Raw genomic sequence first — 26,267 nt, 5'->3', positions numbered from 1 at the left:
CACTCTACCATTTGAGCCACATCTCTGGTCCATATGTATTGCAAATCCCTTCTGATCTGTGGCTTGCCTTTTCACTCTTAATAGTGAATCTGATGAACAAAGGTCTGCAATTTGTTTTTGTTTTTGTGGTGCTGGGGATCAAATCCAGGACTTGCATGCTAAGCAAGTGCTCCATCACTGAACACTTTACCACCAGCCCAAAGATCTTTAAATTTAATGTACTCAAATGTATCTTTATATTTAGTTCGAAAGTTCAAGGCCAATCTGGGCTGTACTTATGAGACCCTGTTTCACTTGTTTTGTTGTTGTTGAAAAAAAAATTTTTGCATTTTGCTCAGAAGTTTAGAATCAGGGCTGGAGGTGTGTCTTAAGTGGTGGGGCACTTGCCTAACAAACCCAGTGCCACCAAAAACAAAAGAAATTTAAAAAATAAAAATAGAATTAGCGTATGTTCAGGCAAACATTCATACATACACAGCCTACAAGGATTTCAACTGGAATTTCACTGAATATATAGTTCAATTTGAGGAGAACATGGTACATTCCTCCATTTATTTAGGCTTTTATAAAATTTTTCCCATCATGATTTGCAGTTTTTTGTGTACAGATTTTGTAGACCTTTTATTAATTGATATTTAAGTATCTGATGTTTTTCATGCCATTTTGAGTGATATTTTGGATTTCCATATACCCTTCACCTATTCCTATACACCTCTCACTGTGGCTAGTGAGGTTATTCCCATATGCCCTTCATCTAGGTTCCCCAATCGTTAACATTTTTACCATATTTGCTCTAGTTATTTCTTTCTCTCTAAATGTACATCTTTTTCTGCACTGTTTGAGAGTAAGTTGCAGGCTCTTTTTAGGATATATTCTAAAATCTTTACTACCTAACTTATAGATATGGTTCAAATTTTGCCTGTTCTAATAATAGCAAAGAAAAAAGACCCAGTTTTTGGTTATATTCAGTTTTCAGATTCATGTTCTATGTTTCTTTACTCCTTTAATATGAAGTATTCCTTAATCTTTGTTTTTCATGAACATGGCATCTCTGGAGAATCAGGTCATTTATTTTGGGTTTGTCTGATGTTTTCTCATGATTAGATTCATGTTTTGTTTTTTGGCAGAAGTAACACTGAAACAATAGGGTGTTTTGTCAGTGTTTCAGATCAGGAGTCCTACAGCATTGATTTGTCCTATTTCTGACAATGTTAACTTTACTTACTTGGTTAAAGTATATCTACCACGTTTCTCTGTTGTAAAATTATCATTTTTTCTTTTGTAATTAATAAATATCTTGTGGGAAGACAATTTGAAACTATGTAAATGCTATTAATCTCAAACTTTTGCCCACTAATTTTAGTATTCACACATAATTAACATTTGTATATTGATGATGAATTCAGTGAACATACTTAAAGTGTATCTCCTTTAGATTCGTTTGGATTTGCTAAACATATAATCATGTCATCTGGTTTCTTTAATTCCTTTCATCCACTTACTTGCTTTCACTGTTGCCCTAGCTAGGATACAGGAGTTCGGGTGAGTATCCTTCTATCTTTTCCAAATGTTAGGGGAAAGGATTTCAAAATTTCTATACTAGGTATGATTTTGCTGCAACACTTTAATAGAAATCTTCATCATATTAATAGGTCCCTTTACATTGCTTGATTTCTAAGGGCTGTCTTTCATTTTCCCCCCCAATCATGAGTAGGCTTTTAATCTTATCATTTGCTTTTTATGTGTTTGGGAAAGTGGTGCTATGATTTTTCTTATTCTTTTAATATTGTGAATCAGATTGATAGATTTTCAAATATAAAACTTAATTTCATATTCCTAAAATAAAATTAAAAAAAATTTTTTTTTTTTGATACTGGGCTCAGAAATCAGGGCTTTGTACTTGCTCAACAGGTGCTCTTCTGATGGAGCCATACCTCCAGCCCTTTTTACCTTTGTTATTTTTTATATAGGGTCTTTCTACCCAGGCTGATTTGTGCCTTCCGCCGTAGCTGGTATGACAAGTGTAAGCTACCACACCCAGTTCTTTCTGTTGAGATGGGGTCTTGTGAACTTTTTTGCCTGGGCTGGCTGGAACCACAATCCTCTGGCATAACTGGGATGACGGGCACATACCAGTGCACTCAGGTGTTGGTTAAGACAGGGGGTCTCAAACTTTTTGCCAGAGCTGACCTCGAAGCACCATCCTCAGATCTCTATCTCCCAAGTAGCTAGTATTATAGGCCTGAGTCACTGGCACCCAGCTAGTTTCTTTTTTAGTATGTAACTGGATTCAGTTTGGTAATGTTTGTTTAGGATTTTTACATTGAGTCATGGCACATACTGGCTTATAAATATACTTTCCTTATAATGTCCTAGTTAGATTTTGGTCAAGGGTATGTTATCTTCATTAGAAGAGTTGGAAAGTCTTCTTCTTCTATTTTGTGGAAGAGTTTGATGTTTCTTCTATGATAAATATCTCGAAGAATTCACCTATGCATCCATGTGCCTGATGCTTTGTTTGAAGGTCTTAATTACAAACACACACTATTAAGATTTTCCTATTCTTTTGCCAATTTTGGTAAGTTGTATTTTTCTATATATTTCTCCATTTCCTGTAAGCTGTCAAATATATTAGCAAGAAGTTTATTTAAATGTCCTTTTGTTTTTTTGGTGGGACTGGGGTTTGAACTCAGGGCTTCACACTTGCAAAGCACGCATTCTGCTGCTTGAGCCACACCTCCAGTTCATTTTGCTGTGGTTATTTTGGAGATGGGGTTTCCCAAGTTGCCCAGGCTGGCCTTGAACTGCCATTTCAGTCTCAGAAGTAGCTAGCATTACAGGTGCAATTCACCAACACCATGCTAATATCCTCTTCTTACCTCTATAATGCCTTAAAACCTACAATAATGTCCCTTCCTTTATTCCAGTCTCGCTAACTGTGGGTTAGAAAATGTGGCAGCTGAGAGGCAACTGACCTATTTTTGATTTTACACATGACAAATTCTCATGATACGTAAAAGGCAAAAAAAAATAGGTGCACATTCATTACAATTTTTCCTATGAGTAATTCAAGATTTTTCTCTATTTAGAGATACTATTTGGATATGCAATTTGATATATGTATTTATATTTCATGGGATTGGGTTTGAACTCAGGGCTTCATGCTTACAAAGCAGGTACTCTACCACTTGAGCCACACCTGTAGTCCATTTCGCTCTGGTCATTTTGGAGATGGAGTCTCAAGAACTATTTGCCCAGACTGACAGTGAACTTCAATCCTTCTGATCTCAGCCTCCAAGTAGCTAGGATAATAGGCATGAGCCACTGGTGCCCAGCTACAAGTGGATATTTTATTTTATTATTTTCTTATTATTTTTGGTTACTGGGGTTTGATCAGGATCTCATACTTGCAAGGCAGGTGCTCTACCACCTGAGCCACTCCACCAGTCTCTGGATATTTTTAAGTATTCAGTATGTAAAAGGCTGTTAGAATAGTTCAAGTCTGGGGCCAAGTGTACATCAAGGATTTGAGCGTAAGACTGATTGACATTTGTTCTACACTGCATAATTACAAAGATTTTCATATGCACTATCTTATTCTGTATTTTCTTTTGAAACAAGACAAGCATTTACCTATGAATAGCTTCTTTCAGATCTTTTAAGCCTGAAGTGTGCTGATTTTCTGTGCCTGGCAGGCAACTCATTTTTGATGTATCTAAAACATTACTTATTTTACAACGTTTCTAATGTTTCCCCAGCAAGCAATTTTCTGTTTTACAGTATTTCATTTTACACTTCTATTAAAGTACATTTTAAATTGTTGGATAGAATTAGTTACAATTTCTGTTCTCCCAGTCTTTGGCTTTGAGAACACATACTATGTTTTATTTCTCTCCTTTTTTTTTAAGGTACTAGGGCTTGAACTCAGGGTCTTCACCTTGAGCCACTTCACCAGTCCTATTTTTGTAAAGGGTTTTTTGAGATATGGTCTTGCGAACTTTTTGCCTGGGCTGGTTTTGAACCTCCATCCTCCTGATCTCTGCCTCCTGAATAGCTAGGATTATAGGCGCAAAACACTGGTGCCCCGCTATGTTTTACTTCTGAAAAGTCAAATGCTTGATACCAAGTAGGCTAAATGCTTTGTATATCCTTTTTTAAAAAATTATTTGAGGCACTGGGGTTTGAACTCAGGGTCTCATGCTTGCTAGGCAGGTGTTTTACCACTGGAGCCACTCCACCAGCCCAGTTAAATGCTTTTGAATGAATAAACTGTATCATAAAAAGCTAAAAGAGCCTTTTATCTCCCTCAGTGTAAAAACCTGCTTGATCTGGGCCCTACCATCACTGTCACAATCTCCCAAGATCGCTGTCCTGTCACAGCGGTCTCGTTGCTGATCCCTGGATATGCCACAAATACTTTATTCTTTTTTTTCTTTTTTTATTATATTCATATGTGCATACAATGTTTGGGTCATTTCTCCCCTCTTCCCCCAGCCCCTCGCTACCTGGCAGAAACTATTTTGCCCTTATCTCTAATTTTGTTGAAGAGAGAGTATAAGCAATAAAGGAACAAGGGTTTTTGCTAGTTGAGATAAGGATAGCTATACAGGGAATTGACTCACATTACTTTGCTGTGCCATGTGTGTTACCTTCTAAGTTAATTCTTCTTGAACTAACCTTTTCTCTAGTTTCTGGTCCCCTTCTCCAATTGGCCTCAGTTGCTTTAAAGTATCTGCTTTAGTTTCTCTGCATTGAGGGCAACAAATGCTATCTAGTTTTGGGGGTGTTTTACCTATCCTCATATCTCCCTTGTGTGCTCTCGCTTTATCATGTACTCAAAGTCCAATCCCCTTGTGTTTGCCTGTGATCTAATGTCCGCACATGAGGGAGAACATACTTTATTCTTGCTGGTCCCTTTGCCTAGAATGTTCTTTTCCCGGGTATCTACGTGATTCACGCTCTCAAATACTTGTGACAGGTTTTGGCCCTGACAACATCTGATTATGATTGTCTTCCCTAACTACCTATAAAAACTAACACCTTCCCTCCCCCACCCCAGCATTCTATCTTTCTTCTGCATTATTCTTCCCGATAGTGCTTCTCATCACTTGACAAATATGTATTTGACTTTTGTGTTTTTCACTGTTTCCCCACTAGAATGTAAACCTCATAAAGGCAGGGACACAATGTTAATCTGAGAAATGAAAATAGTGGCAACTTAACTTAGATAATGTCCTTTTAAGTTGCTGCCCCAAAAATACTTGTGCAGAGTGCGTATTAGTATATTTAAAAGATCACTGTCTTTGAGTCAGAGTGCATTCATCTGTCCAACAGATAATGATTTTGGATGTTCTACCAAGTGTTTTGGGTAAGTCTTATCTTCACAGTATAGTTAGAAGACCTGAGTTTCAATCCCAGCAACCAGCGAATTTTAAATTTGTTTCCTGTGTCCTGTACTACAAAATAACACATCCACTGCCTAGATCCCAAGAACAGTGAAACTCCTGTGCACTGTGAAAGCCAATTAGAAATGATAAACTCGTATACAAATGAAAAAGAATGCATCTCTAAAATTTGAGAAATTTTTAGCATATGGAAATTCTAAGAAATAACTGCACAGACCCTCATTTAAGCAAGTTAAAATACAGCTAATCAGTATCATAAATATCAACATATAAAATATAAAGTTGGAAAAATTCTATTTCCAAAGATTGGGAATTCTCAGTGACATCAGAAGATATAATTAACTGAAAGATATAAAATCCTAATTAATAGGTGGACTGTGGCCATACTTACCCTACAGGTACGAAATGATGTAGAATAAGATCAAGCTTTCTCCGTTCTTGCCAGAAATGCCTGAAGAGTAAAGGCACCCACGGAATGAGAGCTGTAGGACGGATTATGAAGGCAAGAGCCACCAGGAATGAGTACGTAACACTAAAAGCAAGGAAATGTGTTAAGAGAAACTAGGAAGTTAGTTAATTTATTTTCACTGTAATACATTTTTAATAAAACTGGTATTTTTGCTTTTGGTATAAATAGCTATATAATGGTAAGTCACTTGTATTTTTTCAATCTTTTTTTTGTTTTTAATCTGTAAGAAGAGGTAGTACCTAATGTCTTATAGAGCCCTAATATCTTCTAATATTTTCAAGTAAGAAGTTATCCAATGTCTTAATGTTAATCTTTTTTTTTTTTTTTTTGGTGGTACTGGGGTTTGAACTCAGGGCCTACACCTTGAGCCACTCTACCAGCCCCTTTTTATGTTGGAATTTTTCAAGAAAGGGTCTCGAGAACTATTTGCCCGCGCTGGCATCAAACTTCGATCTTCTTGATCCCTGCCTCCTGAGTAGCTAGGATTACAGGCTTGTGAGCCACTGGAGCCTGGCTTATTGTTAGTCTTAAATGCTAAAAAGTATACTAAATTTTAACATCACAACTCTGCCAGTTACTTTCTTGATAGAATAGTCATCAAGTTTTTCCTAAGGAGTTGTAAGAAAGTCACACAAATCCTTTCTCTAAGAAAAACCATATACCTTTAATGATCATTAGGATTATTTAGGCAATGGCAATGATGAACTTCTGAATACCTGCTTTTTTTGTTCTGAAAATAAGCTAATTTTATCCATCTGAAAGATATATATGTACAAACCCCACAACTTTAACTGAAACCTGTTCACTGTATACCGTTCAATAGCAGAATCACTTTATTTCTTAAGCTTAAGATGAAAATTCTGAGTCACCTTAAATAGCAATTTCTCATAATACATACCCACTTTTGTTTCTTTTTCATGCTGTCATCATTTTACACTGAAATCTGTCACTTACCTGGAACCTCTTCATCATTTTTTATGTTGCCCAGAAAAACTCCTTTGCTTAACAATATTGTCTCTGTCAGCATTACTGAACATCTATTTTTAATAGGCTCTAGGATAGTCTCTTTATAGATTCTCATTTAATCCTGAGAGCAGTTTTATTCTCATTTTATAGAAATCAAAGCTTAGATAGTCTAATGCCATCCTTAAAGGGATCTTTCATTTATAATACCTGCATTCAAAATGGAAGGTGTAAAATAGCGTTTTATTTTCAGATCTGGAGTAGTACTTTTCATGTTTATATCAAAAACGTTTGTTTTTCTGAGGCAGTATTTCACTATGAACGCTCACTGTGTAGCCCAGAACTCTAGATCCTCCTGCCTCAGCCTTCTGAGTGTTGGGATTATAGACATGCACCACTACACCTGGCTGGAGTCCTTTGTACCACATGCATGACCCTTCCCTTCCTTACTAAATTAGGGGAGGTCACCTGAGGCCAGGCAGTCAATCTAAGGCTGGCCACTTTCCTCCTGCCTTTCAGTTAGCCAAAATCAATCTGATTAAGTTTATTAAGTGTCACTGACCCAAATCAGGTCCAAATATTTTCTATTTGCCCTTCCATATCTGTTCTCCACCCATTACCTGTTCTTTGTGTAGGGAGGTTGAGCTGCATGGGTTACATCTACTTTGCTTTCTGGGTTTGTTTTGTTTTGTTTTTTTGCAGTACTGGGGCTTGAACTCAGGGCCTTCACTTTGAGCCACTCCACCAGTCCTATTTTTGTGAACGGTTTTTCGAGATAGGGTCTTGCAAAGTATTTGCCTGGGCTGGCTTCCAACGGCAATCCTCCTGATCTCTGCCTCCTGAGTAGCTAGGATAACAGGTGTGAACCACAGGTGCCTGGCTTGCTTGCTGGCTTTTAATTGGCTTTGGCTAACTGGAAGGCAGGAGGAGAATGAGTAAGGTTGTTTATTCTGGCTATGTCCTTGCTATTGTTAAAGGCTATCTATGTTTCCATAGATAAACAGTTATTAACTGTTTCTTTTAGCTCACTGAAGTCTAGAGATAATAGGGATTTCCTGTTATGACTAGCATTGGATACTACAGTATTTCCTATTGGCCTTCCTAAGTGTCATCTACACCTTTGTAAACAGTGATTTTATTAAACTCTCCTTAATTATCCAGTTTGAATGTGTTATCTGTTTCTCGTATAATATATCCACTGAAAATCTGTTGTTTTTCTAACTCTCATAAACATTAGGGAGTCTACTTGATATTACAATATGTTGATATCTAAGATTTTTCAAAAGCATGCTTTAGAGTTTTGTAGATAATTATTAACAATAATATAGCTCACCTGTTCATGGACTTTGAACCTTCCCAAGGATAGTAGAAAAGAGCAATTATAGAAAGAACAGTTTCCATGGTGTTTGTAAGGGTTCTAGTACAGCAATACCATGTGAACCAAGAACACAACTGGCAAAAAAACTATGAGCAATAAAAAAAAAAAAAATATGAGCAAACATGTATGAAGTAGGAAATGGGAAAGTTTGGCATTTGGCATCAAAAGGTACATGATCTTTAAAGTATAAATGCCCAAACATTGTTCAAAAGCACATTGCCTCATAAAAAAACAAACAAACAAAAAAACTTACATTAAATAGCTCTGTGACAATGTCAGATCTATATTTGTTAGTGATAAGGAGTTTATACTTGCAGGTGTATTTTATGGTATTGAATTTCACTTAAATCCCACTTCTCTTAATGAAAGATGTAAAACATATTTTTTCGGGGGACAATACTGGGGTTTGATCAGGGTCTTGCACTTTCTAGGATCGACAACTTGAGCCACTCTGCCAGCCCCCAAAATTTATTTTTTTCAAAACTTATTTTTTTATGATAAGGTTTATAAAGAATTGAAATTCATAACTAGATTTACAAATTGGTGTTCTTCAAACAATCATATAGTACTAACACAAGTCACTTTGAATTTTTTTAATTGATCCATTTCTTGGTAAAAAATTAAAAGGAGAGAAAAAATATCAAGAGGTATATTAAATTTTAAGTTGAAAATGGACTAACTTAATAAACCAGGTCATGAATGAACATGCAAACAAAAGCATCAGTAAATCCATAAAACATTAAATACAGTAAGACATTTGTCTTAAGAGAAACGTCATAATTGAGGCAAGGTTGTTAAACATGGTACTAACTTCATCTCTTCCAATACACTTTTAAAAAGTTCCAATTTGGGCTGGAAGGGTGGCTCAAGTGGTAAAGCACCTGCCTAGCAAGTGTGAGGCTCTGAGTTCAAACCCCAGTACTGCCCCCCAAAAAATCAAAGTTCCAATTTTCATGAAATCAAGAGCTTTTCCTAAACTAGAAGAACCTCATGCTGTTATGATGGAGGATTTAAAAGGCATCATGAGCTTTGCCTACCATTTTATGTTGAGCCTTCAGGAATGTACATAACATATAAGCACAAAGGAATGAGGATGACTTTATATCTGAGTCAAGTAGAAGGGCTTAACTGCTAAACTAACCAGTCTTTTCAAAATGCAAAATGCACTGCTTGCAGAAAAATGTCTTTTTTTCTGATTTACTAAAAATTATATCCCAGAAGTATGTTGGTAAGTGGTTTACTTGGAATTTGGAATGTATTTTCCAATAGAAGCAAAAACTGTAGTAGTTTATTTAATTTTGGAAAGAGCCAAGTGAAGTAATAGAGTATTACAGAATCCAGTCACTCTTCAGGGTATGGTCTGAATGAGAAACCCTATTCAAGATTTGAATGGGATGTCAGGAATTGATTATCTCTACCACGAAATAAGCCAAATGACCAAAGACAGTCTTCATCATACTCTCTCCCTTATACAAGTCTTGCTATTCAAGCATCCCAGCCAGGAGTGAAAGAATATTCCGGTGCAAAGCAATTTCTCAGGCTGAGACTCTGTAGCTGAAGGAATGATCAACAAAGGCTATAAAAGCTGAGGTGGTGCTTGTGAAGTAGGCAGTGATTTAGAACCATCTCTACTGAATTCTAGGTAAAGGAAGCCAAGGATTCTGACAGTTTGAGGAGTTAAAGGGCTTCCCAAGGCCGTCTCCTAGGGTTTAGCTTCGCCTAAGTTTTGGCTTCCATCACCCAGGACTCAATCAGGAGGAGAGATAGGGCATATGCCACTTGTATTTTACTGTTTGTTTGGTGGGAATGAGGTTTGAACTCAGGGCTTTGTGCTTACAAAGCAAGCACTCTACCATTTGAGCCACACCTCCTAGCAAGTTACGCCCCAGTGCTTAATATACTGTAAAATTGATTTTACTATTTTTTTTTTTTACTTTTTAGAAAATTTTACTTTTTCTTTTGGCAGTACTGGGGCTTGAACTCAGGGCCTCTACAATTAGAGACATTCCATCAGCCCATGATTTTACTCTTTTTAATTATGGAAGTAGCTCTTTAAAATTCTATGAATTACCTTCTAAAACTATTTTGGGAAACCATTATTTATTTTCCACATGCTTTATGCCTGGGAATGAAATAACTGGCATACAATTCCTGAAGTGTTTAGGACTTACCACCCATCTTCCCAGTTCCTGATTTTCTAGTTGCTTCATTAGTGAGTAAAGCCTGACATCTGCTATAGCAGACAGAAGTGCTTGGGCAAGTCTCGGGATCCAGATCTTTGTTAGTTAAAAAGAAAAACAAGAATATGTTAAACACATCTCTTGGTTCAGACAGAATTAAAAGTGAACAAGCTGATCCAACTGTCAATTGAAAGCCAATTCTAGTAAAAAAAATAAGACAATGTATTCTGCAAAGATATGAATTTGTTTACTTTGCAGGACTGGGGATTGGATTCAGGGCCTCATATTTACCAGGTTAAGAGCTCTACCACTGAACTAAGTCCCAAGCCCCCAAAAGATTTATTTCTATGAGAGTTTTATTTCTCACGGACATTCTAAAGGTAGTTTTACCATTCTCATTTTTTTCCCCCTTCTTGGTGGTATTGGTATTTGGAATGAGAGGCTCACATTTTCTAGGCAGGCAATCACTTCAGCCATGCCCCAGTCCTACCACTCTCATTTTTCTTTTTTTTTGGCACTGGGGCTTAAACTCAGAGCTTCATACTTGCTAGGCAGGCACTCTACCACTTGAGCCATTCCACCAGCCCTCCATTTTCATATTGACTTATATATCACACTTTTCTTTTTCTTTTTTGAGACAGGGTCTCACTATGCAGCCCAGGCTGACCTTGAACTCATGGCCTCAAGTCTTCCCATAGCCATCCAACCCAATAATGTGAATTTTAAATAGCCAGCAAACCATTTTATTGTGTTAAGATTCTATTTTAGAAGTATATTTATTTTCATTAGCACTCTATAGTCTTTAAAAATAATCAAACATTTACAGTACTGTGCCTTAGCCAAGTAGTTATGTATGTATGGATATATATATGTATGTGTGTATATATATATTTATATAAATAAATTACATAGCTCATCCAGGTGGAACAATCTTCTAAGACAGAGCGGCAGGAACTGTTTTATAAATGATGAAACCAAGGTGCAGAGAAGTGAAGTAATTTCCCCACGGCTGAAGAACTACTTAGCATGGAAAAAAGAATTCAAACCCAAGTCAGCCTGACACCAAAGCCTCTGCTCTTAATTATTAAGTTATACTGCTTCCCCATTCTGCAATGTAGATCAATAATCCCATAAATTACCTTAAAAATCCCACAGATATTCTATAATCAATATATTCAGATGACATTAAGGAATAAACTTAAAACTCAAAAGAAATTTAAGAGATGGGGCTGGGGCCTAAGAGATAAGTAGCCTGCACAAGGCCTTGGGTTCAGTCCCTGTACTGCAAAACAAAATGAAACAAAAAACCCAAAACAAACTAAATGTATTACAACTAAATTACAGTTAGAAATGTTAATGCTGAGAGTTTTTTAAAAAACATGCCATAACTACTTAAAAAGCTAAACATTAATCTACCATTTGATCTAGCAATACCACTCTTGGGGATATACCCAAAAGACTGTGACACAGGTTACTCCAGAGGCACCTGCACACCCATGTTTATTGCAGCACTATTCACAATAGCCAAGTTACGGAAACAGCCAAGATGCCCCACTACTGACGAATGGATCAAGAAAATGTGGTCTTTATACACAATGGAATTTTATGCAGCCATGAAGAAGAACGAAATGTTATCATTCGCTGGTAAATGGATGGAATTGGAGAACATCATTCTGAGTAAGGTTAGCTTGGCCCAAAAGACCAAAAATTGTATGTTCTCCCTCATATGCAGACATTAGATCAAGGGCAAACACAACAAGGGGATTGGACTTTGAGCACATGATAAAAGCGAGAGCACACAAGGGAGATATGAGGATAGGTAAGACACTCAAGAACTAGACAGCATTTGTTGCCCTCAACGCAGAGAAACTAAAGCAGATACTTTAAAGCAACTGAGGCCAATAGGAAAAGGGGACCAGGAACTAGAGAAAAGGTTAGCTCGAGTAGAATTAATTTAGAAGGTAAAACACATGCACAGGAAAGCAATGTGAGACAACTCCCTGTATAGCTATCCTTATCTCAACTAGCAAAAACCCTTGGTCCTTCCTATTATTTCTTATACTCTCTCTTCAACAAAATTAGAGATAAGGGCAAAATAGTTTCTGCCGGGTAGTGAGGGGGTGTGGGGGGAGAAGGAGGGGGCAGGGTGGGTGGTAAGGGAGGGGGTGGGGGCAGGGGAGAGAAATGACCCAAGCATTGTATGCACATATGAATAATAAAAAAGGAAAGAAAGGAAAAAAAAAAGCATGCCACAGTTATCATAGTATAATTTAACCTTTGATCAAGGGGGAATGTTTATAAAAACATGTATGCTGGCAGACTAGCAAGTGTGAGGCCCTGAGTTCAAACCCCAGTACCACCATAAAAAACTAAACAAATGTAAATGTTTTTGCTCAATTAAACTATTAATTTCACATAATTAGAACTGCCTTACTTTCACTTCTAACACTTCAACTTTTGTCAATTGTGTATAAATAGGTAGGTGCCTTTAATTGTACTGAAAACTGTGCCCTGTAAAATACAGTGAAAGGCACATATATACATACCTTCTGTTTACTCTGCATAGGAGGCTGTCAGCTTCATTCTAACTTCCCAGGCCCCCTGAAAGCAATTCCTATGAAAAGTCAGTCTTGCTACAAACATTATGTGCCAACAGTGTGAGATAGCTGCTAACAAGTAAAAAGCAGTCTTGGGCACTGAAAGGTGTATAGTTTTTATGAAGTTAATGGTTCCATTATATTCTGAACTAGTTACCCTACCTTTTAATATTTTGTTCAGTTTGAAAATCCACATTTTAAGATGGATATTAAGTGACAATGTTTCTAGAAGACACAATCTATGATTTTGAGGTTAATGACTGGAGATGGTTAGTCCGGATAAAAGAAGGTTTTCTGAAGGGTTGCTGCTAGAGTTTGGATCTGAAATGTCCTCCAAAGGTCCAAGTGAAGGCTCGGTCCCCTGTCCGTGGCACTACTGGGATGTGGTGAAACCTTTAGGAGGAAGGGGGGCTAGTGAAAGGAGGTCAGATCATTGTGGGATATACTTCAGCACACTTGAGCACACCTGGCCCCTTTCTTTTTGCTTCCTCGACACTGTGAGGTGAGCAGCTTCCTTCCCTCCATCTCCCACTGTGATGTGCTGCCCTGCTGATGGCCCCAAACTAGCAGGCCAGCTGATCATGGACAGAAACCTCAGAAGCCTCCAAAACTGTGACCCAAAATAAACCTTTCCTCTTAAAGCTGATCTCAGGTACTTTGTTGCAGTAATAGAAAGCTAACACAGCTGTCATGCAGAAATCTTGAACTTGAAGAAAGACATTATGTTTTCTTGCAGTGCTGGGCATTGAACCTAGACCTTTGTGAATGCTAGGCAAATGCTCTACCACTGAGATACATTCCCAGCCTGGAATACCTATGTTTTTAACAACTATGTTGGATACTTTTATTTATACTTACCAGTGACAACTTAAGAGGTGTGGCTTAAGAGGTAGAGTACTTGCTTAGGAAGTGCAAGGCCCTGAGTTCAATCCCTGGTACCGAAAAAAAAAAATACACTCACCAGTAACTGAACACTGTCTTTTCCCAAAAGATGCAGAATCTTGTAAATGCTTGCAAACACTAAGGGGTAAGTGTAACCCCTCAGTCTTTCTGCCCATTCCCAGGTCAAATAGCCATAATTAGTAATATTAAGGATTAAATGTCACATAGTATTGAAACATGTTTTTGGATTCTGGGGCTTGAACTCAGGGCCTGACACCCACTAGGTAACCAGTTTAACTTGAGCCAAACCCCCGACCTTTTGCTTTGAGTTTATTTGTTGTTACAGATAGGGTCTAGTGTTTTTGCCTGAGCTCACTTCATACCCTGACGTTCCTACCTTCACTTCCCAAGTAACTGGGATTACAAAAACTTGCTACCCTACCCAATTTGTTTTTGAGACAGGATCTGACTGACTTTTTGTCAGAATTGGCCTTGACCTCAACCCTTCTGTCTTTCCTTGACAAGTAGCTGAGATTACTGGAGAGTACAACCATATATCTAGCTTCCAATACTTTATTTGTTGACAATGAAGTTTAAAATACAGCATTTTTTGGGGGGGGGTGGGGTGGGACTGGTGTTTGAACTCAGGGCTTTGTGCGTGTAAAGCAGGCTCTCTATCACTTGAGCCATACCTCCAGTCCATTTTGCTGGGGTTGGCCTTGAACCACAATCTTCCCAATCTCAGCATCCCAAGTAGCTAGGATTATAGGTGAGAACCACTAGCACCCTGCTCAGCCCAGTAAACTCTTAGCTTCTTCAGACAGGAATGTAGGTTTTTTGTTTGCTTGTTTGTTTGAATTTGTTTGTTGGTTCATTTGGATTTTTTTGAGACATGGTCTCATTACCTGAAACTGGCCATCTTCCTGCCTTAGTTTCCCAAATGCTGGAAAGGAATGTGTTTTTTACTTCATCTGTATTCTCCAAATACTATGCATTGTGGGCATATACACTAGGTAAAAAAGCTGTGTCAAATACATCAACATCAAAGGAAGATGCAGAAGAAATATTAGTATACATTAACAGTATAAGTTGATGGAATTATTTGGAGAAAATACAGAATACCAGTTGAAAACACGTAATAGAAAAGTGACCTCAATCCTTCAGATGAATATACACTCATAACGTGGAAAAGAAACTACAAAGGATATTTGAAAACCATGTGATGTGCCACTTCAAGAGACTGCCAGTATTCGTCTGGAACAAAACTTGTCTGGACTAAAAAGCAGTTAAATATCCGTAAAGCAATGGTAAACAAGACCAGATAAATGTTTTCTCCAAGAAGATCTGAAAAACAAAACAAAGCAGGTAAGTGTGGCACAAAAGTCGGGCAAATTACTGTTGTAGAAGTTAAAATATGCAGCTCTGGATGGCCCCTTGCTCAGGCTCTGTTAGGACACAGTGGTGAATTCACTCTCAAGGTTGGCCTGGATTAAATCTACACTGCGGGGCTGAAGGCGCTGGGGATTTAGCTCAGCAGCAGAACTGTGAACTGGACTGCATCAGAACAGAGTTCAGCTCCAACACTGCCTTAAAAAGGAGCGGGGGTGGAGGGGGCAGAGCCCACCACTCTTCATTTAATCAACATGCCCTGCAACTTACTGTACGAAGAGAGGATGAGATAAATACTGAAAAAAACGACTAATGCTAATTGGGTTATGCTGCATGTGTGTCTAATGAGAAAGGAGCTCTCACACACTAATTTAGAGTGCAACTTTGTATACATGACCATCAGTGGTGTATAAAATGCTTTGTACACTTAAAACCTCTTATTGATGCTTAATATACGCCAATCATTGTGTTAATTCTTTTACGTGCATCTCATTTGTCTTGAAAACAATGCGATGGGGTAGGTAGGATTAGCTCCATTTTATGTAGGAGGAAATTTATGGCCCAGAAATTAAATTGCCTCGTCCGAAGTAAAACTGAAACCGGGTTTGCCCATAAGCGCAGGTGGACAGGCAGCCCGCACGCCAAACACAGGGTATTCTGTGAACTCTGAGTTCAGTCACCGACATTTCAAGATCAGATGGCTTTAAAGTCTACGTGCAGCGTTTCAGGTGTTGGGACCTCCCAGACCTCTCAGGCGGCGCCCCTGGCTCACCCCGGCGGTGCCCCGCGCCCTTGTCCTGGGCGCCGGAGTACAGGGTGGACTTCCTCTTCCGCAGCTTCACCTTTTCGTGGGGGCGGCTGTGGGGGCCGCGGAAAGCGAGCCCGCCGTCGCCGCCCTGCGGATCCATAGCCGGCGGAGGAGCGGGGCCGCCACCTTTCCGGGAAGGAAGGGGCGGAGGCCGCGTGCACCGCTTCTCCCACTAAGCTTGGCCTTCGCGGCCGCCGTCGCTCCACGCGCGGGTCCCGGGACGCCGCTCTCCGCGTGCGGCCAACCCCGGGGTCTCCGGGAGCAGGGGCGGGGGCGGGCCTGCCCTGCGTCTTCGGGCCGCGCCGGAAGTCCCGCCGGAAGCTGCGCGCCCTCCCCCGCGGTTCCGGCGGCGGCGTGGGGCGGGTCGGGTGCTCGAGTGCGGTCCGCGGTGGTTGGGCCACTGGAAACGTGTGTGTCCTGGTCACGTTGCACTGTGGTGGCCGCCTCGCAGAAAAGAGCTGTCTGTCGAATGAGGTAGGCAGGGTAGGGCTGATTTGCCATGTAGTGCAGGTGCGGAGACCGAGGCACACACGGTTCCCGGGTGTGTTGATCCCGGCGGTGGAACCAGAGCAAGCTTGCTGAAGCCGTCGTCCATCTGCTCAATCCCGGGCCGCGGAGATAACAGACGGGCTGAGCTCCCACGCCGGGGGCTGGGGAGGCCGCGTGCAGATCCCCTTCCCAAAGTTGAACAAGTGAAACCTTCCGGCTGGTGCTCGGCAAGGTGGATGAGGTCCTCTTGTACGGAAGAGTTGAAGGGAACTCATACTGCTGAGTCTTGAACTCAAGACCTCTCGCTTGCTAGGCGTCCCCAGTCCCTTTTGCTTTTAGCGTTCTTTACAGATAGGGTCTCACACTTTTGCCTGGGCTGGGTGACCTCCTTGTCCCCGCCTCCCAGTACCTGGAATCACAGTTTATTTTTTGGAGGTTCTGGGGTTTGGACTCAGGACTTTGCGCTTGCTAGGCAGGCACTCTACCACTTGAGCTACACCTCCAGCTCTCAGATTTATTTTTTTATTATGTATTTATTATTCTTTTGGCGGTACTGGAGTTTGAACTCAGGGGCCTCACTCTTGCTAGCTGGACACTGTACCATTTGAGTGATAGTCCCAGCCAAATCTTTTAGTCAAAAAGATTGTTTTTATCTGAAGAAATTGTTTTTATCATACTGCTAAAAAAAAGATTAATAGTACAGGAAGATTATTGAAAAGTAACAGCTCTCTATCTTGCTCTTCCTTCCAGATCAGATTTCTCGGGTGCGAACACTTTTAACTGTATTATTTCAGCCATTTCTTGTAGTACTGAGTTTTGTGGTCCGACTTTAAAGGTATAAAGTTTCCCAACTTCCCACTCTTGGCATTTTGAAAGTCGGTTTAAAACCACTGAGAACATTCTGTAATAGAAAAGGATTTAGCCTTGTTCTATACCACGCCGTCATCCTGTTTCCCATATTCCCTATATATTTATATTTCTCTTTTCGTTAGTAAATGGTGTTTAGGTATTATTACAAAACTATTGTTCACTCCAGAGTGAAATATGACATGAAATCTTTTTAAAAACTACTGTACTAAATCATTGCTTAACCCCCCCCCCCCAGTTTCTTTGTACACAGATCTGAAGAGATTTGCTGGACTTGGGATGTAACTTTTCAAAACCACCTTTGTATTGAGCAGTGGTTGTTGCAACAATGTTTGGGAGACTGACTGGTCCACAACTGCTTTTTGCTAGCATTCTTGGAATTGCTGGAGGAATGTATATTTATCAACCAATATTTGAACAATATTCCAGAGATCAGAAGGAATTGAAACAGAAGATGAAATTGGCACAAGAATCAGAAGAAAAGAAGAGTTAATACTGCCTGAAGCTGATCTGTAATAATTGTTTAATGTTCTGTTGAAGTATATATTAACTGTTAATAATCTAGTTCAGAATTTATAGTTGAAGCATAAATCATGGATAATGAATTTAAGTGATTTTTAAGTTAGCACTTTTTTTTGTTTTGTTTTGTTTTTTGAGGCACGATCTTGCTAAATAGCCCAGGCTGGCTGCAAATTTGAGATACTTCTGCCTTAGCCTCCTGAGTGCTGGGATTATAGATATACACTACCACACCCAGCTATAAATAGCACTATTAATTTTATTGTTCACTTGCCTACTACCTGCATGGGTATGCTGCATGAAATTAAGAGCAGCAGGGAATGAGAAATAAGACACACACAGACATACAGACGTAAAACATAAAACAGAAAGCTGGGATTAGAAGGAATGCACGTTCCTGGTGGGATGCATGAGTGCCTACGTGAGCCAGAGTGTTCATTTTATAGGTCAGTACAAGGAAAAGACTTAGGTAAAAATCAAGCTTTAACAATTCTTGATGCAAGGTGAAAGGAATGAGGTTTGGTGGGCTAATTTTCCTAAGGCTAATGAAGCTTAATTACGACACATCTGTTCTGGAATCATCAAGGCACACAGGACACCTTATCTAAGGTATTGATGAATCTGGCATCAGGGAGTCTCCGTATCGGAGGTTGGTATGCGGACAGGAGGTTGTTTTCTTCAAGGAGATGCGGGAACGAAGGTCAAGACACCAGATGCTGGGAAGAATGAGAGTAGGAGAGACTTCAAGCTCCATTATTTCCCAGTCCAGGGTTCATGCCTGGTCCCCAACATTCACTATCTTTTTATTTGCCATTTCATGTCTTTATAATCAGGGCAGATTAACAGTGATTTCTTTTTAAACAAAAAATGTCTTAAGAACCATGTATAAATTTATTTAACTCTATACCTTGTTTAGTGTAAGCTTTTGACATTATGCACTCAAAAATAGTGCATAATACTCAAGTTTCTACTGTGTGACAGTTTAGGTTTGTTTGGCTCTAAGTAGACTAGGATTGTGTTCTGTATGTTTTCTCATTTTGAGACCCAGACTTAAGGAGCAGCCTCTGTCTAAGCATGACAGCATAGGGAGAAAGAGAGACTAAGAGAACTCATGCAATTGTAAGCTTCTGGTCCATGTGAGGAGTGTCACATCTTTCCATATTTTGTTGGTTTGAGAACATGTTGCATTATCAAGCCCAAAGATGGCAAGCACATGGATTTTCCCACAGGATACACAGTCAAGTCACATAACAATGGGTAGGTATGTATGTATGTATAATCCTATTGTGTCTAAAGAATAAGAATCCTATCTAACACATCTAAATTGAATTGAGCTGCTTTTAATCCTCCTTTTGAGAAAAATGAGCTGGCCAGTTTAGTAGTCATATACTGATTGCTAGAGTTGAGGTTTCCTTTTTCCCAGTAAAGGAGGCTGGGTATGTAGCTCAGCGGTAGAACAAGAGCGTGTTTAGCATGCACACAGCCCCGGGTTCAATCCCCAGCAAGAGAAAAACAAAGTTAAAAAAACCCCACAATGAGATGCCACTTTACATTCACTGGAATGACTACAATAGTAATAATAAATTACGGATTAAGGATGTAGAACAATTGAAGCCATTGTACACTGCTGGTGGGAATGGAGGATGGTGCAACCACTGGCAGCTCTTCAGATAGTTAAACACAGCTACCATATGACCCATCATTTCCCCTCCCAGGTAGATATGCCCAAAAGAATTGAAAACGTAAGTTTACACTATAGCTGCTACATGAATGTTCATGGCAGCGTTGTTCATAACAGCCAAAAAATAGGAACATCCCAAAGGCTATCAGTGGTTAATGGATAAATGCATATCTACACAATGGAATATCTGGCCAGAAAAAAGGTACAGAGTTGGACATGGTGGTGCACCTCTAGTCTCACCACTCTGGAGGCTAAAATAAGGATTATGAGTTTGAGGCCAGCCTGGGCAAATAGTTCCAGAGATTCCATCTCCGAAATAGAGCAAAATGGGCTGGAGGTGTGGCTCAAGCAGTAGAGCACCTGCTTTGCAAGCTCTAGCCCTGAGTTCAAACTCCAGTGCCCCCCCCCCACACACACAAAAATGAAGTGCATGCTACAGCATGGATAAACTTAGAGTACATTGTGAAAGAAGCCACAAAAAAGGGCCACCTATTGGTGTGATTCTAATATGACATGTCCAGATATGTCCAGATATGGGGAAGTGGATTAGTGGCTGCCAGGAGCTGAATGAAGGAGTAGAGAGTGACTCCAGTGTGTGTGTGTGTGTGTGTGTGTGTGTGTGTGTGTGTGTGTGTATGTATATTTAATGAAATCTGGAACTATCACTAGATAGTGCTGAAAAATGTACAACTTTGTTAGAACACACTATTGTATCTTTTTTTTGGCAATACTGGGGATTGAACTCAGGGACTTGTGTTTGCTAGGCAAACACTGTTCCTCTTGAGTCATGTCCCCAGTTCTGTTGTTTTTTCAGTTTGCTTTTCAGATAGGGTCTCATGGCAAACTTTGCCCAGGCAAGTCTCAAACCTTGATCCTCCTACCTCCACCTCCCAATTAGCTGGGATTATAGGAGTGAATCATCATGCCTGGCCTTTTTTTTTTCAATATAGGATCTTGCTATGTATATTAGGCTGGCCTTGAACTTGTGATTCTTCTGCTTCTGCCTACTGAATGCTAGTATTACAGGTGAATACCACCATGCCCAGCTGTTATATACTTTAAAAGGGTGAATTTGTGTATGAATTACACCATGAAGCTATAATTTAAAAAGATGCCACATTTTGGCCAGGCACCCGTGGCTCACACCTGTAATACTACCTACTTGGGAGGCATAGATCAAGAGGATTGTGGTTCGAAGCCAGCCCAGGTAAATAGTCTGAGAGACCCTATCTCAAAAACACCCATCATAAAAAAAGGGCTGAGTTCAAGCCCCAGTACCACACACAAACACAAAAAAGATAGCACATCCAAAATATCAGCTGCAAGTGGCACTGCACCCTTTTCAATTGCTATGGTAGTCCACAGTCCTAGTTTTCTAAATTGTAAAGCATACACAAAATTTGCCCTTTTTAGAGGTACATTCGGTGGCATTAGGTATGTTTACTTGTGATTGTGCAGCTATCACCACCTCCATCTCCCAGCTTTTGCAAAGTCCTGACAGGTGTATTGAATTGGGTTGTAGAGACTTCACCACTGTATCCCTCACCTCTCTGAAAGTATTACTACTGCTGCAGTTCTTTGCATGAGCTGCTTCTAATAGGTAAAACAGATGCAGGGGTTTTCAGTTGGTCCTGAAAGAAGAGCCTACTATAAAAGCACTTCACAGATCAGTGTGAAGTTTTTGTCATGTATTGAGTTTATATTTATCCTACTTAAGGACTGGGGACAAAAACACCTTTGTAGAATGAGTCTGATAAATTGGTTGGGGCAGAACCTGCATTCATCCTTTCACATCCATAAGCTCCCATTCCAGGCCACCGTGCCATTGCCAGTCTGCTGTTAGTGGTGTCCATTCCTGTAATCCAGTCAGCATCCAACCCTCTTTATCCTGTGTACGTTTATCCTGGTTAACGGCCTTGGACCGCTTGGGGGAAGTAGCAGGAAATTATTGTATGTCTTTGTGGCATTGAAGAAAATTTCCTCACGTTCTCTTGTAGCAAACTTGGATAGGGCTTTTTTAATCATTGAGCTCTACATCTGTGAAGTGACTTAGATTAGGAAACTGGTGAGGGACCATGATTTGCATTGTGGAGACTAACATCAGCTTTCTGTGCTTTAGGTTTTTTTATTTCCTTTATATTTTAAGCCACACAAGCTGGTGGAGTGCCTCAAATGGAAGAGCACCTGCCTAGCAAACATGAGGCCTTGAATTCAAACCTCAGTCCCAACCCCCCCCAATGTGTATGTGTATGTGCACAAGTCAAGAGACACATCCTTTCCCTATCAAAAACAAAAACAAACCCTAATAGCAGCCCTTTTGTTTTTTCTTTCAGAGTGTCATGGTCTAGTAGGTCTCTGCGTCAAGACACCTTGGTTGTACCTCAGATTTGCTTCCCATTATGCTTTGCTTACAGGTTATGACCTGCTATGCTATCTGTCCTTCACCATTCTGGAATTATTATTTTTTTTTTGAGGTACTTAGGCTTGAACTCAGGGCCTTCACTTTGAGCCACTCCACCAGCCCTACTTTTGTGAAGGGTTTTTTGAGATAAGGTCTCGCAGAACTATTTGCCTGGGCTGTCTTCGAACCTTGATCCTTCTGATCTTACCTCCTGAGTAGCTAGGATTTCAGGTGTGAACCATCAGCGCCCAGCATCTGGAATTCTTTTATCTCTAACAGATACTAGGGAGCCCTATTTCAGGAGCATCTTCTATCATCCTCGCCTGCACTGCACCAGGGTGGAAGATGATGGCGGAAGGTGACTAGGTCATGGACTGGCTGGCGGTCATACAACCTTCACATGAGAGTTATGTGAAGCTGGACAGGGACCAGCAGCAGCAGCAGGACTCAGACCCATGTGTCACCAGAGACCCCAAGCTATCAGCATGTTCCATTATGCTATTCGACTTCACTTACAAAACACAAATCCAAAGAGAAAATTATTAAAAGTTTATCTACACTGGCTGCAATGTTAACATTTGAAGCTCAAAGCCCTCTCTGACTACTCATTTCAATCCCATAAAGCCAGCAACTTGAAGACAAGCACTACTTTGGTGTTTGAATTGTTCCCCATCTGGCCAGTGGGAACCCTTTCAAGTTGGCTCCTGTGCCTTTTTTTCTTTTTTTGCAGTCCTGGGATTAAACCCAGGGCCTTGTGCAAGCTAGGCCCTACATCCCTAGCCCATTTTATTTTAAGATAGGATTATCTCACTAGTTCAGACAGTTCAGAGCTGGCCTTGAAATTGCAATTCTCTAGACTCAACTTTTTGTTGTTGTTGTTGTTGTTAGTGTATATTGTATAAAATAACGGTTTTCATTATGACATTTTCTTTTTTTCTCAGTACTAAGGTTAGAACTCAGGGTCTCAGGAATTGTACTTGAGCTGTGCCCAAACCTCATGATGACATTTTCATACCTGTGTATAATGTACTTCGATCAAATTCACCTCCCACTACCCTTTCTTTTCGCCTTCTCCCCTCTCTTACTGATCTCCTTCCTCTTCCCAAATAGTCCCCTTCTGTTTTCATGTTTTTTTTTTTAATCTAGATTCCACAAATGAGAGAAAATGTCGTATTTCTCTTTCTGAGTCTGGCTATTTTTGAACTCCAAGGCTCCTGTTTTCCTGCTTGCTAGGCAGGTGCTCTACCAACTTAATCCATTTTGCTAGCCCTTTTTTGTGTTGGGTGTTTTCCAGATAGGGTCTCAGGAACTATTTGCCGGGCTAGCTTGGAATCTCTAGCCTCCTGATCTCTGTCTCCTGAATAGCTAGGATAACAGGCCTGAGCTTCCTGGCTGAGTCTAGCTTCTTTCACTTAACATGATGATTTCCAGTTCCATCCATTTTCCTACAAGCAACATAATTTTGTTCTTTTTTTAATTATTGAATTATACTCCACGGTATAAACATACCACATTTTCTTTATGCATTCATCTGTTATTGGGGGCAACTAGGCTGATTCCATACTTGGTTATGGTGAGTAGTGCAATGATTACATGTGTGCAGGTATTTCTATCGTATGCTAACTTTGATCCTTCAGGTATATACCCAGGATTTGGTCATATGGTATTTCTGTTTTTAGTTTTTTGAGAAACCACTATACTGATTTCCATAGTGACTGCACTAATTGACCTTGAAGCCAACAGTGTATAAAGTGTGCCTCCGTGCCCCCCGCATTTGTTGTTTTTGTTTTCTTGATGACAGCCATTCTGGCTGGGGTGAGAGAGAATCTCAATGTAGTTTTGCCCTTGCATTTCCCTGGCTAAAGATACTGAACATTTTTCACATACTTTCTGGCTCTTTATATTTCTTTTGAGAACTGTTCGATCCATTTGCTCACTTATTGATTGCATTACTTGTTCTTTTGGTGGTTGTTTGAGCTCTTTATATATTTTGGATATTAATCCCTTGTCAGATGAATAGGTGGCAAAGATTTTTCTCCCATTCTGTATGATGTTTCTTCACTGTTGATTGACCCATTGGTCAATTCTTTCTATTTCTTGAGCTATTAGAGTCTATTCTTAAAGTCATTGAAGTGTTTTCCCTGTGCTTTCCTCCAGTAATTTCAAATTTGGGGGTCTTAATGTCTTTGATTCATAATGAATTGATTTTGTACAGGGTGAGAGGGAGAGATCTAGTTTGAGTCTTCTACATGTGGGTATCCAGTTTTCCCAGCACCATTTGTTAAAGAATATTTTCTGCAACATATGTTTTTGGTGCCTGTATTGAGAATCCAATGGCTGTAGCTGTGTGTGTTTATTTCTGGGTCCTTTATTCATTCAGTTCGCCCACGTGTCTGTTTTTGTGCCATGACCATGCTATTTTTGTTACTATGACGCTAGAATAATTTGAAATCAGGTATTATGATTGTCAGTGTTAGTATTATTTTTGCTCAGGATTGCTTTGGTTATTCAGGGTCTTTTGTGCTTCCACATGAATTTTAGGATTGATTTTATAGTTCTGTGAAGAATGTCATTAGAATTTTATTTTGGGAGGTAGGACTGGATTTGAACTCAGAGCTTCACACTTGCAAAACTCTACCATCTCATTCATATGTCCCATGCCTTAGCCATGTTACTATTACACCTCACTTGGATTTTAGCATGCTGACTGGCCTTTCAAACCCATTCTTGGCCATATAGCCATTAAAAAGCCAGGGTTCTAAATTCTGTCCTAGCTATGCCACTTATTAGCTTGACCTTGGTCAGATTGCTTTATCACTTTAAGACTCAGTTTCCTCATCTGTAGTATCAAGACAAGAATAGTTAGAATCTATTTCCTAGGGCAGTTGTGAGAAATAAATGGGGTGATGAACACAAAATTATTAGCTTGCGGGATGGCTCATAGTAAATGATCCACACACGTTAGATATCATTATCATCATTCTTTATGATGCAGCCTGTGTTTATTTCTCCAGTTTCTTCTCTGACTGCTGCCTCCCACTCTGTCTTGCAGCTTTTCTGAACTTCCTTCAGTTGCTCCAATACTCTTTTGCTTCCAATGCTTCCTTCTGCTCCCTCTTCCTAGAATTCTCTTCTTCACCTCCCACCTTATTCATTTGTCTTAATTTATACATTACTTTCTTTGGGAAATTTTAATTCCGTGTCAATTTTCTGTGTTCCAAAGATACTTCTGTGTGTGTGCAGTAGGATCTGGCTATGCTGCAGGCTGGTCTCAAGTGATCTTCCTGCCTAGTTACTCTGGAGTAACTAGGACCTAGGCATGTCCTCCCCATCTACCAGTGACTGCACCGATCTGCCAATGACTGACTCCCTTATGAAGGCTCTCATCACACTGTGAGTAAGTTTCCTACTTTTTTGTTGGTCTTTCATGTAAGTCTTGAGGGCAAGGACCAGTTACCTAGCTCACAACTGCATCTTCTGTACCTAGCACAGGGCTTGACTCTTTGAACGAATAAGTGAATGAATGTATAGGTGTGAATGGGCTGTAGAATTACTGCCTGTCTTGTGAGCTCCTCTCTGGTAAACTCCTGGCCGTAGCCCTGCCTGGCTGCATGAGTGAAGAAGGCTGAAGTGGGGGGCTTTCCCTGTATCACTCTGGCCATTAGTAGTTACTGCATTTTTCTGGACTATGGTTTGGTATAGTTTGTCCCCACTGGCACTCAGTGTAAAGCCACTGAAAGACAGCTCTTTAAGAGGTGGCACCTAAAGGAGGGCAATTAGGTCATGGTGGCACCAACCTGGGAGGGGATAAGTTCATCTCGTGGGAATCGGTTAGGTCTTGTGGAACTGAATTGGTTACCACAAGGGCAAGTTGTTATAAAGTCATGAGCCTGGCCCTCACTCTCTTGATTTCTTTCCCATACACAAGCTCCTTCTACAAGCAGTCTTTTTCCTTTCTGCTTCTGTCATGATGTGACATGGGATGTGTATGTGGGGGAGGACAAGACACCAGACTGTGCTGTTTGTCTTTTTCAGCCACAACAATTATGAGCCAAGTAAGCCTCGTTCCTTTATAAAGTTCTCAGGTATTTTATTATAGCAACACAAAAATGGACTGTGTCCCAGGTTTTAGTTGATCCGTGACTCTTAGGACTGTTCCTCTATGCATGGGGCTCTCTCCTTTCTTAACCTCACCAACAGTCTGATAGTCTGATGGGAACCTGTGAAATTATACTATGA

General features: G+C 40.0%; 2 protein-coding genes across 5 annotated transcripts in view; one reads left to right on the top strand and one right to left on the bottom strand.

Annotated features, from left to right (window-relative positions):
- Positions 1–16,317, bottom strand: part of Pigb (phosphatidylinositol glycan anchor biosynthesis class B) — a 61,828-nt gene extending 45,511 nt beyond the window's left edge. For 3 of the 4 annotated variants that reach the window (XM_074065993.1, XM_074065992.1, XM_074065996.1), the window contains exons 1-6: positions 16,036–16,317; positions 15,085–15,218; positions 13,954–14,073; positions 10,387–10,491; positions 8,171–8,301; positions 5,797–5,937 (exon numbers count right to left, since the gene is read on the bottom strand). In XM_074065993.1, the coding sequence (XP_073922094.1) occupies positions 5,797–5,937; positions 8,171–8,301; positions 10,387–10,491; positions 13,954–14,073; positions 15,085–15,218; positions 16,036–16,171 (767 nt within the window). In that variant the 5' untranslated portion in view covers positions 16,172–16,317. The remainder of the gene's footprint in view (positions 1–5,796; positions 5,938–8,170; positions 8,302–10,386; positions 10,492–13,953; positions 14,074–15,084; positions 15,219–16,035) is intronic. The other variant, XM_074065994.1, reaches the window with a different exon arrangement.
- Positions 16,318–16,378: 61 nt separating this feature from the next.
- Pigbos1 (PIGB opposite strand 1) lies at positions 16,379–18,052 on the top strand. Its single transcript, XM_020159678.2, has 2 exons — positions 16,379–16,545; positions 17,666–18,052. The coding sequence occupies exon 2, from the start codon at positions 17,756–17,758 to the stop codon at positions 17,918–17,920; it is 165 nt and encodes a 54-aa protein (XP_020015267.1). The 5' UTR covers positions 16,379–16,545; positions 17,666–17,755; the 3' UTR covers positions 17,921–18,052.
- The last annotated feature ends 8,215 nt before the right edge of the window (positions 18,053–26,267 follow it).

This window comes from Castor canadensis, chromosome 2, assembly GCF_047511655.1.
Source record: "Castor canadensis chromosome 2, mCasCan1.hap1v2, whole genome shotgun sequence".
NCBI lineage: Eukaryota > Metazoa > Chordata > Mammalia > Rodentia > Castoridae > Castor > Castor canadensis.
This window is presented reverse-complemented; position numbering and strand designations above follow the sequence as displayed.